Raw genomic sequence first — 16,384 nt, forward strand, 5'->3', positions numbered from 1 at the left:
ACTTGTTTTTATGGGCCAATGTTGTTTGTAACGGTATGAACAATGAAAGGTGGTGGACTGGACAACTGGTTAATCAACTCTGGGCTGGACCAATTACAGCTGAGGTCAGATGCACCCTCCCCCTTGCTTGGGCAACGGCTCTGAAAGCAATTTCATCACAGACAAACAGAAGAAAACGGTACTGAGATGAAAAGGAATGCGATTTCTCCCATACTTCAGAATGCGTCTTTACGCTGGACAGCTGCCTCTTCTCCTCTCCTGTTGCTACTTCAATCATGAAACTGATCAATGATCAGCTGATCGGCTTTTCTGTCGCAAGTCCCGTCTCTCGTTTGTTTATCGCCCACTTTGCGCCAGAAAGAGGAAACCAGTGGATGTCAGGTAGGGCATAAACAGGGAAAGACGAGCACAAAGAAATACTTTTCTTTCTTATTCTCATTTAAAATGTTTCGCTTTTAATAAATTATCTGAATCTTACAACTAAAGTTTTTATCTGATGTAAAATGTATAGAAGTCACATCACCTTACCATTGATTTCATATAAGCAAAATACGCAGAACTGATGTAGATGCTGCATAAGACCAACAGCGTGTGTATGTTTTAACTAAAATAACACGTGTGGTGCTGGGACACCATGGAGGGGATAGCTTTAACAGTGGATCTGTTTAGAAATGTAGCCTTATCCATTGAAGTGTTCATTCCAGAATGTAAATATTGTGTGGCTGTTGGGAATTTCTGTGGTTGAGGAACATTAATGAATACACAAATAATTTCGTAAGTGCTCACCAATAGGAGGGGAGAAGTTGCAAAGTGCAGAGAAATGAAGATTTGTAAACCATCTGAACATGTGGATGGTTACTGTGAGGCTGCAGCAGATCTGTAGATGGTTAAGAAATTCTTTTAGAAACAATATCTGCATGGCTGCTATAAAGCTGATGTTTATGACACCTGTTTTAAAGAGCACACAAGTAGGTGGGATGGTAGGAATGACAAGAACCTGGAGATAATGGTTTGTGTCCTTTCACTCAACATTCAATTTTGTTTTTATTTTCCCTTTTCTCTGGTTCAGACACTAGAACTACATGTTTAGGCTAAAAATGAAAATGAGATATATATATTGCAGTTGTGACATGAGGAATAAGACTCGCCTCACTACACAGGGCCACTGCTAAAGGACATCTTTTGCATACATTGGAGACACCAGCGTCTTTGGCTAAACATCAGTATTTGACTTCCTGGAAATGAGAACAGGTTCACTGGTCAGTGATCAAACCTTTATCAATATGATTGTTTTCTGCAATAAATTTCTATGGTAACATACAAATCCACACGTTCATTATCAATTCAATTCAATTAAATTTTATTTATATAGCGCCAAATCACAACAAATGTCGCCTCAAGGCACTTCATAGATACAGAGAAAAGCCCAACAATCATATGACCCCCTATGAGCAGCACTTTGGCGACAGTGGGAAGGAAAAACTCCCTTTTAACAGGAAGAAACCTCCAGCAGAACCAGGCTCAGGGAGGGGCGGGGCCATCTGCTGTGATTGGTTGGGGTGAGAGAAGGAAGACAGGATAAAGACATGCTGTGGAAGACAGACAGAGATTAATAACAGATATGATTCAATACAGAGAGGTCTATTAATACATAGTGAGTGAGAAAGGTGACTGGAAAGGAAAAACTCAATGCATCATGGGAATCCCCCGGCAGCCTACATCTATTGCAGCATAACTAAGGGAGGATTCAGGGTCAGCTGGTCCAGCCCTAACTATATGCTTTAGCAAAAAGGAAAGTTTGAAGCCTAATCTTAAAAGTAGAGATAGTCAAATATTGATAATATTCAATTATCAAAGTGAATACAACAATCTTACTAACAACTTTCTTCTTCTATGAGTTTCATGTGTATCTGCTGCTGTGTGTTAGTTGCAGAGCTATTGCTGAGGTAAAAGACGATCAGCTGACTCCTATCTGTTTGGGCTCCTGGTAGGCTGCTTGTTCTAAGATGGGCTGTGACTTCTTGGGCTTCTTTAAGAGAGCCACCTGAGCTCTGACGTCTTTAGCCTGAGTCCTGGCCAAATGCAGCTCCTTCCGCAGCTCGTTGATTTCAGCTATCAGAGTCATGTTTTCCTGCAAAGTCCAAAGTCGTGGCTACATAACTATCAATTCAGCAGGTCTTTACTCCACATTACACTTTCACACTCTGTCATACAGGATATGTTAAGACTTCAGAGTTGCATTGTTAATGACTAATGCCAACGTGCTGTTGTGATCTGGGTAATGACTAACCTTCATGATTTTGGTGTAGACCTTTTCATGCTCCTCTGCAGATTTGACCAGCCTCATTTTGAGGCCATTTACTGTCCTCTCCTGTCGATCACACTGGTGACGCAGCGCCTTCTGAACAGTATCATCTGCATTGGTTCTCTCCACCTTCCAAACAGGACATACACTTGACAGTTTGATTTCAAGCCCTCCCTGCATCCAGGCAGCTCTTGTGGTATTTCTTAGCACACTTACCCTTTCAGTCTGCTGGACATATCGAGCGTATATCATCTGTATGTTGTTCTTCAGGGTTTTAGGCTCCTGGATGAAGCCGACACAGTTGTGCAGGTCTGATTTCAATCGCTGGAGATGCGTCTCCAAATCTTTGACCTGACGACAAAAAACAAGAGAAGCCCATTCTTATATTAAAAATGATTTTTATTACACTTTTATCCTCAAAGCTTAAAGAGGATCTATTCTGCTCACTTCCAGCTTCATATTTTTATTCCTCGATTTTACTACAGTACATGTAACCCAGTAGATTCACAGTTAAAAACAATCATCATTTACCTTATACTTGGCCTTCATGCAGCTGTTCACCTTGTGTCTGAAACAGGTTTTAGTTTCCGCCACCCTACAATTCCTCTGATTGGCTGCCACTTGTAAGCAAGAGCTTTTGGGTGGAGCCAAAGTCCTTCTAGGACCTAATCTTGCCACTTGGCAGTAATGTTAGCAGTACCTCAAATCTGATTAAAAAAAGAGTTGCTGATTTTGTTTCTGGCCCAGTGGGTTTAAAAGGTTTTCTTTGCAGATTTCTCCATTAGACTTCAATTCAAGATTCTCTGAATGCCACTTCTTTCTCAAAAGAGTTAGGTCCACAATTATTTGCACAATGACACAGATGATGTAGTTTTGCCTCTTTACTTTAAAAAAGAAGCGTTCTTTGTTTACTGACCTTCTGACTCTCTTTGCACATCTCTTTGTCTCTGGTCTTCAGTTTGAGCTTCAGCTCAGAGACGGTGAGCTTCAGCTGAGCATTGCTCTTGTCGGTTTGTATCAGATCTTCCTCCAGCTGCCGAACACGAGAAATAGCACGACACTGTAACTGGTAGTGTTGACACTGTTTGACTGCTAATGCAGTCCTATCAGATCAATTAAAACAAGCAAACTTTATTTCTGTCTAACTTTTTAACTCAACACTATTCAAATGGCAAGAAAATGTACAGGAACCCTTATGAATCATCTACATTTACGTATTCAACAGTCTCCACATATGTTTTCTAACCATGCGTTAACACAGTGCTAAGCTGTTTCATCTTTCACATACCTGACTGATCCGCTCCTTCTTCACACTGACGTCATGTTGCAGAGGCTCAGTTTTCTGCTTTAACTCATTCAGCTGGAATTCAAGAACAAACTTTAACTTCTCCAGTTCCTGATTCTTTCTCTTCAAGCACGAGATAATGTGATCCTGTGAGAACAAGAACAGGTTGAACGGTTTTAGAGTTCAAAGGTTTTCGTACATGAATTCTGAACAATGTCAAGAGAATCTGGTCCAGATCAGTCTCCATATGTCACGTAGTCAAACTGAATTAGACAGAACAATTTTACAGCTAATGTAGAGAAGAGCTCAGAGTTGAAGTGCATGTAGGAAAACTTGTCTGTCTTTCAGTAACCCAGCGCTATAAAATATGCTTACATTATACTTATATGCTTATAATATGCTCATATTCCAATAAATGTACGCACAGTAACACGGCACTTAAGCTTCGCTGAGAAATCTACACTGCACCTGCATCACAACTGCAACAAACCTACAACATACCCTGACGTGCTCCTTTGTAGAACCAGAAGACATATCAACGCAGCCCACAGCTGCTGTGACTGGCCTGTTCGTCCTGTGTATTTCTGCCTATTTTTCAACGCAATCATCATCTCATCTATAATGACCTATAAATGTCAGCAGATTCCTGGAGGGAGATCTGTGAAGCTATCAGGGTGGTCATGAAGGAATGTACAAAGAAGCAGAAAAACTTGAGGAACAAATAAGTGAGCACTGAGCACAACAAAGAGCAGGAAGCGGGGGGCGAGAAGTCCCCAAATCTTATTTGTTTCTATCAGCTGGGTGTCAAAACTCATCATTAAAATGTCACTTTATGCTTTATAGAGTTAAAGCTAGTGTTAAATGATAACTGTCGTCACTTCTGACTCCATATGTCGAGGCTTCAAAATGTAAAACTGTTTAAAATTCTGCTAAGTGGACGTTTGGTTGACAGGGAAATGACAGCTCTGATCTCGGTCACCTTGTCCTGACTGGTCTTTTCATGTCCAGAGATCTGCCTCTTCAGGTCTTCGATGTCACTCTCCAGGGAGCGGATCAGCCCAAGCAGCCTCTGCCGCTCTTGCTTCAGCTTGTTTATATCAGCGCTCCTGTCATCAATCTGCTTCTGTAGACTGATGAACTGTGAACACACCAGCGTCCAACCAACCAAAGAGGAGACACACAGAACAGCAGCTGATGTGAGCAGACAGACGGGAGACAGAGCTGGTGCTCTGCAACAGAACCAAACATTCAGTGAATAACAGAAGCTTCGTTCACCTTTTGTGCCATGATGCTATTTTTTCCCTTCAGATTTGTATTGGTCTGTTTCTCAGTTTTCATTTTCTCCTCATAATTGGTCTGGATCTCGAGAATCTTCCTCTCCTCGTCCTCTTCGGCCTGCTTCATGATTGCTTTAAAAACACTAATCTTCTGTTCGGTGTCCTCCTGACACTGAACGAAAGATTACCGGTTTCATTCAACTGCTGCACCATTTAACTTACCACCACCTCCTCTTCCTGCTCCTTATTACTGACCTGAGCGAGGAGCTCGGCCTTCTCCTGTAGCTTGGCCTCGTACATCTTTGTGAGCTCCTCCACCGCTTGGATTTTTCTGTCCTCTGCAGACCTGAGCTGCTTCTCATAGTCTTCCTGCATCCTTTGATGTTTTTGCTGAAGATCCTGGTACTTCTCGTGCTCCACAATCAGCTTCTGGCTGTATGATAGCTCTGTGTGTGATTAAAAGAGTATGAACACCAAACACTTACAAACACTTACAAAAATAAAGATAACAGATTGTGCTGATCCTGTTCTCCTGTTACCTAAATCCTTCAGTTCTTTCGAATGCTTCATAATAAGCTCTGCAGAATTCTGCTGATTCTCACATTCCTGCTTTTCCATCTCTGTCTTCATGGCCTGCAGTAAAAGCAGGATACCTGATTCATCAAGGGCAGCAGCTACTGACTCAATCGATCAACGTCAAAAGTCACCCACTGATGATTGCTAGTCTTGGGAAGACATTTTGACCTTTAAGTTGTAAATCTATGTGAAGCTGAGCTCTCGTGTAACAGAGGCACACCTGTTGGGATGTTTTCAGAGATTCTATCTGCTGGACAAAGTTGTCAGACAGCTCTCTGAGCTTCTCGTTGTAGTTCATGTCCTTCAGGCGGAGCTGGTACTCATTCTCCATCTGCAGCTCCTCCAGCCGCATCTTCATCTCCAGCATGTGCTGGGTCTGAAAGTAGACGCAGGAACATACATTCTTCTTTTAACCATAACATGACAGTTGTCACCTTGTTGCAATTCTTTTAGCTTTCTTCTAAAGTGTCGTACATAAATAACTTAAAGCAGACACATAAACACATGAAGTGTACCTCACACTACTTGGAAAGAACAGATTGCTGTAGCGTCTGCAGTAATGTGAACCCCAGACTCTGCTTCGTGTGAAAGCGAGGCTATCGATTTACTGGCTCACCTACATTCCCACCCTGACCTACAGCCACGAGTTGTGTGTAGTGGGTGAAGACCATGGATACAAGCAGTGCAAATGAGCTTCCTCCAAAGGCTTGGTGAGGAGCCTGTTCATGTAGGAGGAAGTCAAAGTAGAGCCACTACTTCATCGCATCAAAAGGAGTGAGCTCCGGTGGTTCAGGCATCTGACCAGGAGGCCTCCTAAACGAGGTGTTTCAGGCATGTACTAAAGAGAGAAAGGCTGGAGAGAGATGCTGGAGAAGTTACATCTGGTTTGGGAACACCTCAAGGTCCCCGAAAGACCAGGATTAGTGGTGAGAGTGAGGTCTCTGCTGAGATGCTGCCCCAGCAACCAGGACCTTAGCTTGGTCCTGGTTGCTGGGGCAGCATAAGAAGCCGAAAATGGCCGTATGTACAGAGCTGGGAAGTAACAAAGTACAAATACTTTGTTACTGTAGTTGAAAAGAATTTTCAGATATCTATACTTTACTTCAGTAGGTATTTTTCTGACAGCTGTTTACTTTTACTCCCTACATCTTAATCAAATATCTTTACATTCTACTCCTCACATTTTTAAAACAGGCTTTTTTGATACTAGTATCTGTACTTAAGTACGAAATATCCGTACTTTTGTCACCTCTGTATCTACGTGTGTGTATGTAAGTATGCATGGATGGATGCATGCTAGCCATGTATGGGGAGGCTTCATCTGGCAAAAAAACCTCACATGCAGTACAGCACTAAGGATTGTTCCTTCTAGGAAGGAGAAGTAGACTGGGGGGCAGAGGCTTCAGCTTTCAGAGACCCTGTCTACTTTTACGATCAGGCTTAAAACTTTTCTTTTAGATGAAATATACATATACACATACATAGGATACATATAGTTAGGGCTGGAAATAGGCCTAGGCTGCTGGAGACTTCCCATGATGCACTGAGTGTTGCGCTGAGTGATGTTCCAAAGCTATAACATTACAAACACATAACTCACCACTTGCACTGATGGTCCAGGATAAAGAACTTACAATGCTTTAGGAACAAGACCAACAGGGGGGTGTCACACTATGCACTTACTCACCTTCTCCTCCAGGTCTGACCTGGTGACAAGGATCTCTTCTGTGTGGACGATGTGTTTGTTGCTCTTTAGACCTCTGCCCTCCTTATCGATGATTTTCCAAATCAGCAGACAGCCGTCTTCAGACACTGTCAGCAGGAACTGATCATCATACGTGATCGCCATCTGAGGACACACATGTTTTAGTGGGTGGACTCTTTGCTTCTTAATGATCAGCATCATAGTCAATCGATTTTTTCATACACGGTGTGAGATTGTGTGTATATCAATCTCACATCACATTAACACACATAATTTCCCCTAGGGATCAATAAAGTATTGTGATCAGTTTAATGAGCAAATCAGTGCTTCTGCTCACCTTAGTGACAGGCCCAGAGTGAGCCTGGTAAGTCATCCATTCCTTCTGGATAGGTAATGGGTATTTAATGGCCCTTACAGTCCCACTGGAGGTCCCGCTGAAGACCACTCTACCAGAATGGGACACTGCGAGAGCAGTGTGAGCTGTCTCATCAGCTGGAACCTCCCTCAGTACCTGTGGATAGGATACAACAATAAACCCATTTAAAAAGAAAAAAACAACAACAACATTGCTGCTGCTTGAGATGTTTTGTTGATTTGCAGCAACTTAAAAGAACAAATCCAGGAGTCAGCTGTGCTTGCTAACCTGACAGTCTTGGATCTCCTTCAGAGTGAGGTCTGTTCCCACAGCCAGGATGGTCTTACAGTCTGAGGAGAAGGCCACACCTGTATAACTGCAGGACTTTAGGACGCTTTCTGACTCCCGCTTGCCACTCTGCGTGTTCCACTCGTACACTGCCCCATCCACCCCACAAGACACGACCCGGCTGTCGTCCAGGCTCCATTCAATCCGACACACCTGTTAATTGAAATACCAGTAAATAAGAATGACAAATAAGCAGTGGGACTCCTCTGCAACACAAACTCCAGCTGACTCACCTTTCCATTGTGGCCCTTCAGATTAAGGATATTTTCAAAAGAGGTGACAGAATAGATTTGAATGATGTTTCCATTGACAGCTGCAAACATGTGGCCACCGTTGCTAAAAGCACACTGAAAAGAGAAGGAGACAAAGACAGAGTCCAAGCACAAACGTTTTGAGTGGAAAATGTGATAATTCTCCACTTTAAGATGAACTATCAGATATCGCAGTAAATGCTGAAAACGTTAACCCAGGATTCAGTATTTAAGGATTTACAGAACACAGCTGGATGAGACACAACAGAAGGGGGTAAAGACCAATCATTTCACCCTTGAATTTAGTAATATTGGCTGTTCAGATTTACTGCAAACACAAATGCAAAGCAACCTCTACCTCTCTACAGCTGCGCACAGTGAACTCCTTGAAGGTGTGGATGTCATCAATAAGCAGGTTCATCAGCCTGAGTCTGTCTGAAAACCCCACAAGGATGAAGAGGCCTGTGGGATGTAGTGCCACACTGTACGCCTCCTCCTGGAACTCCTTGCACAGCTCCAACACTCTAGTGACAAAACAGAGAGAACAGCAAGAGCTCAGAAACATGACATGTCATTTTGTTATGCAGTTCTATATTGTATCAACCTGACGAAAACTGATTGATATCTATAAAAGGAATTGTGTGTATGTGTTTTACTTTGTCTCGTAGTTCCAGATGCGGACAGAGCGGTCCAGAGAGCAGGTGGCTACGAGGGGCTTGCGTATGCAGATGGACAAACCAGTGATGGAGCTGGAGTGGAAGGACTGGGACAGGAACTCAAAGTGTAGTTTATCCTCCTAATGGAGTTGCAAAGATAACATCAACTTTAAACATCTAAAGAGAACTCTGATGCCTTAAACAAGTGGCATGCTGTTAGACAACAGAAAGAAGATGATGAAGGAAGAGAAAGAGAAAACGTGATATTTTAATAATATAATAAAATAAATATTTTTTTTACCCTTTTTCTCTAGAGAATGGATGGGCAATTAACTTTTCAAGGGGCCACATGAGAAACTGGCACTGTTGTGGAGGGCCATGCTACATCAGAACTGAGTTCAGCCTATAATCTCGACTCAATTCTGATGGGGAGTTTATCAAAGTGTGCAATGTCTTTACATTTAAATGCTAATCTACCACTGACCTCATGTGGGCCACATCTACTCTAGATGATGTCAAAGAGAGAGAATATCTGTAAAAAGGTTACCTTAGAGAACTAACTTAAAGGCAAAGAAGCTTGTTTCAGATAAAAGAATTAACCGAGGGGATGTACCGAGGCCTAGTATAAGACAACTACTCTAACAAAGTCCGTGAATATAAATATGGAGCTGCAAATAAAGACAAAATTATTTTTTTGCTGGATTATTTGAACTGTTTTTCATGTTTTTTGGATTGACCTTTTTTCTTTTCATTCACAAGACTTCGCTACTGTTTTCTTTGCTACAGCATACAGAGACTGTTAAAAATATCCAACTGGAAATGAGCACAATTGGTCCACCAAAAGAAAAGAAGAGGAAGTGAGATCATACATAGAAGAAAAAGTAAAACAGCAAAATAATATGTATGTATTTCTGACTGCCGACCAGCTACTATAGTAATGTTTCAAGTACAGAAGAGGTCAGTGTGAGAATGGATGTAGCAAACAGCTCTACATAATCTGAATTGATGGGGGCATGTGGAAGAAAATAAAATACCAGCTAGGACAGTTGAAGCAGTAATTTCACTTATACAAATGATGAACCCCGTCATTGGTGGTGCTGGTAGGTGTAACTGTAGAGCACCTTGTTCATGTCCACAGAGGACAGGCTGACACTGTACAGCTGTCCTCGGTTTGTGCTGATGGCCAAAGTCTCCTCTGCTGGACTGATGCATATGGTGTCAATCTGCTGGTATTCTGCCAAGGTCACACCGCTGCAGTATGCATCTAGAGGGATCTGACACAAGCATACCCATGTGCACACAAAGACTACACTTTCCACCTTTTCTGAAATAAAGCTTGAACATTTACCTTTATCTCCCTGGCCTTTCTGTAACCATTCTCATCTGTCTGCACAAACAGAAAAACGGTGCCAGGACCTCTAGAGCATGCAAAGCCTTTGGAGTAGGACAGGATTGCTGTGATGGAAGGGACAGAGGGACCTTCATTCACATTAGCATCTTTGATCTTCTTTACCTCCACCTGCCTGTACAGAGTGAAGCGGTTATAAGCAAGAACATCACTCATCAAAGATGGAACGCTGCAGTGACCACAGTGAACCCATTCATCTGGTCTGAGATCAGCTGGTTATCATTTGTTATACGCATTTCCGTTCCATGTTTCAACATGTCTGCCAATTTTTCCACTACTTTTTTTTAATCATTGCCACATGTTATGAGTGATACTAGCTCCTCAGACATTTAAAGTCTTTATTTAATCCATCGGCGTGTATTTGTTGGACAACAATGAAGTTAGACACCAGGAATCATTTATATTTGCCCAGATTAGCAGGTGCTTTTGGTAGCCATGAAAAGCTCTATGCTAGATATTTTTGGGGGTACAACCGACAGAATTCAATAAAATTAGTTGGTTTTGAGGTCAGATTATTCACCATTATGATTATGGACTTGACCCTGATTGGGTCAAAAATGGCAGGAACAGCATGGGGTGGAGGTGAGTTACAGAGGCTGCTTCATGTAAAATAGCACCAGTTCATGTGGTCCAGCTTTCTCACCTGGCAGGCTGGCCCTGCACACAAGTCATGCTGATCTCTCTTCGCAGGTCTCCAGACTCAAACACCAGCAGCCTGCCAGTGTCTGTGCCAGCGATCACCCTGTGCTCTGACATCCAGGTGTGGCACAGGAAATTGATGGACTCAACCTTTGCAACACTGCTTGGTTTCAGGGCCCCCTCTGAGTAGCGGAACAGCTTGAAAACACCGGTTCCGCTCACACAGAGCTGTGTGTTGTTGTAAGGGTTGAAGCTGACCTGATGAGAAACAGTTACTATAATAATAATGTGTTCAGCATGTGTATGCCTGCATTTATACAAGCTTCACTGATGCAGCACAGATGACTCACCTGGGTGACAGGATTATTTGTGTTTGTTGTCTTCAGTGTTGCCAGGAGTTTGTGTTTCTCCCAAAGCCAGAGGATCAGCATCCACTCAGGGCTCCCTGTCAGGCCTATCAGGTACTTGGAATCAGGAGAGAAAGCAATGCAGATAAACTCTTGAACAGACATGTCTCCTGCACTCAAAACCTTTCTCTTTCTGCCCTGCTCATGCTGCAGGTCAAACACAGTGACGGTGGCCCTCTCTCCATAATCTGACACTGCCAGGTAGCGTCTGTTGGAGCTGATGGTCATAGCACGCATTCCCTGACTTCTCTCTGAGCCTGGAGAGACGACACCAACAGAAATAAATGCTGTTAAATACTAAAAAAAAACAACTTTCGTACTTGTATTATATATCAAGAGCACCACCAGGGTAGAAATTTAGTTACTTATGTTAGTTAGTTATGACTTAGACGCACCTGAAATGAACCGCTGCCATCGTTGGACGGTGTTGAAACACACGCAGCTGTTTCCGCTGGGGAAGACGACGGTTTGCTCGTCAAAGAAACACAAATTGTTCCTCACACCAGTCCGTACACCGAAAATGAAATGGGACTGAGCAACTACAAAAGACATTTTTAGATGTCACTTAAAAAAAATAATAACATGCCAGCAGACTTGAAAACTGAAGAGTGTCTCCGCGCATAACAAACACTTCCAGAAAACATTAATACTTCTGAAAGCCAGAAAAGCCCTCGCGGAACCGATTGAGAGTCACGTCGCTAGGCAACGCTGGGAAATCCCGCGAGACCACGAGAACTCGTAAGTTGTTTCCAGGCCGTTGTTTCTAGTGATGTGCATACCACTGTTTTCCTTTCCGATCCGGTACCAGCTAAATTCAGAGTGGTATCGACGATACTGATTCGATATGGGCTCAAATTGTGGTCATAAATATTTGAGCCCATAGAATCTTTCAATTTTTTTCCTATGTCCTCCCTAGAACAAAAACAAATGTCCATAAAAGAGGACATAAATAAATCGGCCGGATATTGCCTCTATTGTTTTAGGATTTTTTCTTTCTGGATTCGTTGTTGTAACAATCCCTTTTCGCTCAGAAGGAGGTGCTGTATACAAAATATGCAGCAAAATATAAAGCAGGGAGGTAAGGATTTAACATCATATCTTCCTGAGAACCAACCTAATTAATTAATACCAACTCTAGCTGGTAACAAATGAGGAACATGAAATCTGTGACAGTCTGATTGCATAAGAATAACAGCAGAAATGTGAAAAAGGAGGCTGAAATTCACAATGAAAAAGTAATGTTACAGTGTAATTACAGCAAAACAATAATTTTTTTTGTTAGAAACTCAAGAAGAAAAGAGACTGAGAGATAAGATCTTCTGTTTCTTTGTTCTTCAGTTTATAGATAAAAATAAAATGAGAACATATATAAGAGAAGGATTAAAAATGTCTATTGGTTTCTCCAGTTTTGCTTTATTGTGCATTTTTATGTAGCCAACACTGCTGAGCAAATCAAACAGAGTTTAGTGAACTGTTGAATGAAAAATGAACAAATGTAATCTTTTTTGTGAATAAGTGTATAAATAATCTGCACTTACACATGTACATTTTTGTTTCTCTGTGTCATTATTAGCAGAGCTAAGTCGAGACCTTTTATTCGTCTTCACTGTCAGAGATCTGATTATATTTCCTGTGTCGTGTGTGCTTCCAGGTTTGGGGTAAAAAGGAAGGTGAGAAAAAGGTCTTATGCTGTCACAGTCACTCATCTAAAGACAGGTTGTTGAATGAAGCAACTGAACATGTTTAAATGTGGAGTTCCTGCAGATTTCTGTGCACATGTCATAGCTGTGGATCACTCGAAGTGTTCATGTGTCCTTCAGGTTCTCCAGTTTCTTTAAAGTGCAGGTATGCAGGTTACCTGAACCATGTTTTCTGTTGGTGCATCAAAGTGACATTTCACTCTGTCATATTGAAGTAACTCATTCAAGGAGCTTCAGTTTTAGGTACTGATTTGGTTATCTTACTCACTCATCATTTTCTGCACCAAAGCTTCTCTCACCAAAGCCACGGCATAGCTGGACAAGGTCATTGTTCCAACCTAAACCATACTGCCTAGAGTATTTAGTTCACTTTGTGGCAGTTTCTTTATTTCTTAATGTTTTTTTCTGTTAGTGCCTGGAACTGAGTTGTTTCATCAGCAACTCCTTCAGTTGTTGAAAGATGGAGAAGAGGATGCAGCTGTGACTTGTGAGACGTCGTCTGAGTTGGCTGTTACTCAGTGGGAAATCAGAAACATGGTGTCCTTGCAAAAGTAGAAAGAGACCAGGCCTTGTCTTATTGACAATATGTTAGCTCCTCTGGCTCCACAGCCACACAGTGTGTGTCAGTGTGGCAAACAAGTTGTTGTGAGGTGCCTGGACTGACTGCCTCTTCCATTCCTTTGTGCCCACTGTGATATTGCAGTTCACACACGCTTTGTCCTGCACAACAGAGAGGCAGTAACAGGAGGGTTTTTGCAGCCTAAATAATTCCATGTTCCAGTAAGAGTGGCTGGATCCAGGCAACTAACCACTCTTACTAGATTGTATGATGTCATCTCAACAAGAACAAATTAAGTTGCTGAATTTCATGCAGATGCTACATGATTTAATTACGTTCACCATAGAAACATGGAATTATTTAGTTCAAATTACAAGTTTGGATCTTGTGCATGTAACAACCACCCAATTTCATTTTTTTGAGTGTGGCTCTTGTAGCCATAAATGGTAAGTGGCCCTTTTGTCACACAATACTTACACAATAGATGTGTTTACAGGTTTTAGTGCATATTGTGCATTGCTATCTTGTTTGGAATTACCCTTGGCCCACAGTATATGTCTCATGATAATGCAGCGCATGAAGGCTACAGATGTCTTATAATCAATATCTGTCAAGTCAATAATAACAGATATGTCCTTCAACGCACATATTAAACAAATATGTAAGACTGCTTTCTTCCATTTGTGCAACATCTCTAAAATTAGAAATATCCTGTCTCAGAGTGACGCTGAAAAACTAGTTCATGCATTTATTACTTCCAGGCTGGACGACTGCAATTCATTATTATCAGGATGTCCAAAAAACTCACTGAAAAGCCTTCAGTTAATCCAAAATGCTGCAGCAAGAGTCCTGACAGGGACTAGAAAGAGAGAGCAGATTTCTCCTGTTTTGGCTTCCCTTCATTGGCTTCCTGTTAAATCCAGAATTGAATTCAAAATCCTGCTCCTCACATACAAGGTCTTAAATAATCAGGCCCCATCTTATCTTAATGACCTTGTAGTACCATATCACCCTATTAGAGCACTTCGCTCTCGCTCTGCAGGCCTACTTGTTGTTCCTAGAGTATTTAAAATTAGAATGGGAGGCAGAGCCTTCAGTTTTCAGGCCCCTCTTCTGTGGAACCAGCTTCCAGTTTGGATTCAGGAGACAGACACTATCTCTACTTTCAAGATTAGGCTTCAAACTTTCCTTTTTGCTAAAGCATATAGTTAGGGCTGGACCAGGTGACCCTGAATCCTCCCTTAGTTATGCTGCAATAGACGTAGGCTGCCGGGGGATTCCCATGATGCATTGAGTTTTTCCTTTCCAGTCGCCTTTCTCACTCACTATGTGTTAACAGACCTCTCTGCATTGAATCATATCTGTTATTAACCTCTGTCTCTCTTCCACAGCATGTCTTTATCCTGTCTTCCTTCTCTCACCCCAACCGGTCGCAGCAGATGGCCCCGCCCCTCCCTGAGCCTGGTTCTGCCGGAGGTTTCTTCCTGTTAAAAGGGAGTTTTTCCTTCCCACTGTCACCAAAGTGCTTGCTAATAGGGGGTCATATGATTGTTGGGTTTTTCTCTGTATCTTTGAAGCGCCTTGAGGCGACTTTTGTTGTGATTTGGCGCTATATAAATAAAATTGAATTGAATTGATTTGAAAACAACATGAAAAAAAAAGATAAAACTAGGTCAAAATATGTTGCTTGGTACTGGTCAAAGGCATACATACTTGTGGGCTCCTTGGTGGCTTAGGTGCTGTTGACCTTAACCTGTTACTTAATTTATTAACTTAAACTTATCCTTCCTACAGGCTGTTATAACCTCTCAATGCCAGCTGCCTCTCAATGGTGAGCTGCACCTGCTGTGGCCTAATGTGGTCCTAATGTGTCTGTGTGTGAGATTCCACTTAGTCTCCTGCTGATTAATTATTATTTGTAGACTATGGGAGTGTCCCCGCAAGAGGGACATGGACCCCCTATTCATCCTCTATCACATGAGACAAGATGTGAAAACGGTTGTAGGTCCCAATCAGCCAAGGTTTTGGGTGAACCCATTGTGAAACCTAGCCCCACCGTATTATGTTATTTATTGAAGTCAGATGGCCCAGGATGTGAGTGGGCTTTAAGGCGTCTGGGAAGGATCTCAAAACTGGGTTAAAGATGGCAGACAGTTGGTATCGTAAGCCACCGCCTCTGTTCAAAGATGGTCATTCACAGTGGACATAAATGGCTTCTTTCACTCCTCTTTAAGACCATCTGTCTTCTCTGTCCAAAATGTGAACGTTGGCATCCTCAAAAGAGTGACCTTTGTCCTTTAGGTGCAGATGGACAGCCGAGTCTTGGCCCCTGGATTTGGCTCTTCTATGTTGTGCCATGTGCTTATGAAGTGGCTGTTTGGTCTCTCCAATGTAGAGGTCTGAGCATTGCTCGCTACACTGTACAGCATGCACTGCGTTGTTAACTTTGTGTGTGTTATAGTAGTTTAGATTTCCTGCATTTGGTTGGTGATAATTTCAAACCCTATATAGCACACATAGTACAGCTTTTCTACAGTATTCTTGGAAAGGCACATGGAGTTATGTCTCAGCCACTTAAATGAAACAATACACTTATGACATTTGTGTGAAAAGTACCGTCTCCCTTAAAGGGAAAGTCTAGCTCTGGAAATTCTGCTTTAAAGACTGATTGCTGAATGTGAGTGATCAGTTTTATGTATTATACTCATCCTGTATTCTTATTAATATTCCTCTCACTTAGAAACTGATCAAACCGATGGCAGCCTTGGAGCGTTGCAGGCACGAATAGAGGAGCTTGTCGCCATCATCAGAGTGCAAACAAAATCTTTACAAACAAAGACAAAGTGGTATGTCCCTGTTTCTTTGAAATGGGCCGTTTGATACTTTTGCAGTTTGTAAACAGAATAAAATCTT

The 16,384-nt window shown here is 42.1% G+C and overlaps 1 protein-coding gene across 4 annotated transcripts; it reads right to left on the reverse strand.

The window, feature by feature from the left end:
* Nucleotides 1–2: 2 nt before the first annotated feature.
* Nucleotides 3–11,932, reverse strand: cfap57 (cilia and flagella associated protein 57). 4 transcript variants are annotated; one of them, XR_014874277.1, is made up of 22 exons: nt 11,608–11,932; nt 11,156–11,469; nt 10,810–11,063; nt 10,107–10,281; nt 9,880–10,032; nt 8,759–8,898; nt 8,461–8,626; nt 8,085–8,198; nt 7,792–8,004; nt 7,486–7,659; nt 7,131–7,292; nt 5,664–5,819; nt 5,407–5,500; nt 5,123–5,313; nt 4,866–5,039; nt 4,570–4,728; nt 3,594–3,737; nt 3,222–3,338; nt 2,522–2,656; nt 2,291–2,434; nt 1,880–2,131; nt 3–1,235 (listed from the first exon to the last, which is right to left on the reverse strand). XR_014874277.1 is itself a non-coding variant. In XM_085161070.1 (21 exons), exons 1-21 carry the CDS (start codon nt 11,762–11,764, stop codon nt 1,958–1,960), a joined length of 3,510 nt encoding a protein of 1,169 aa, XP_085017196.1. In that variant the 5' UTR covers nt 11,765–11,932; the 3' UTR covers nt 1,830–1,957. The 4 variants fall into 4 exon arrangements, 2 of the variants coding, with proteins under 2 accessions (XP_085017196.1, XP_085017197.1); XM_085161070.1 differs by lacking the exon at nt 3–1,235 and having other exon boundaries at nt 1,830–2,131; XR_014874278.1 differs by lacking the exons at nt 3–1,235; nt 1,880–2,131; nt 2,291–2,434 and adding an exon at nt 2,837–3,012 and having other exon boundaries at nt 2,544–2,656.
* Between the last annotated feature and the right edge of the window lie 4,452 nt (nt 11,933–16,384).

This window comes from Neolamprologus multifasciatus, chromosome 5 (assembly GCF_963576455.1).
Source record: "Neolamprologus multifasciatus chromosome 5, fNeoMul1.2, whole genome shotgun sequence".
Lineage (NCBI taxonomy): Eukaryota > Metazoa > Chordata > Actinopteri > Cichliformes > Cichlidae > Neolamprologus > Neolamprologus multifasciatus.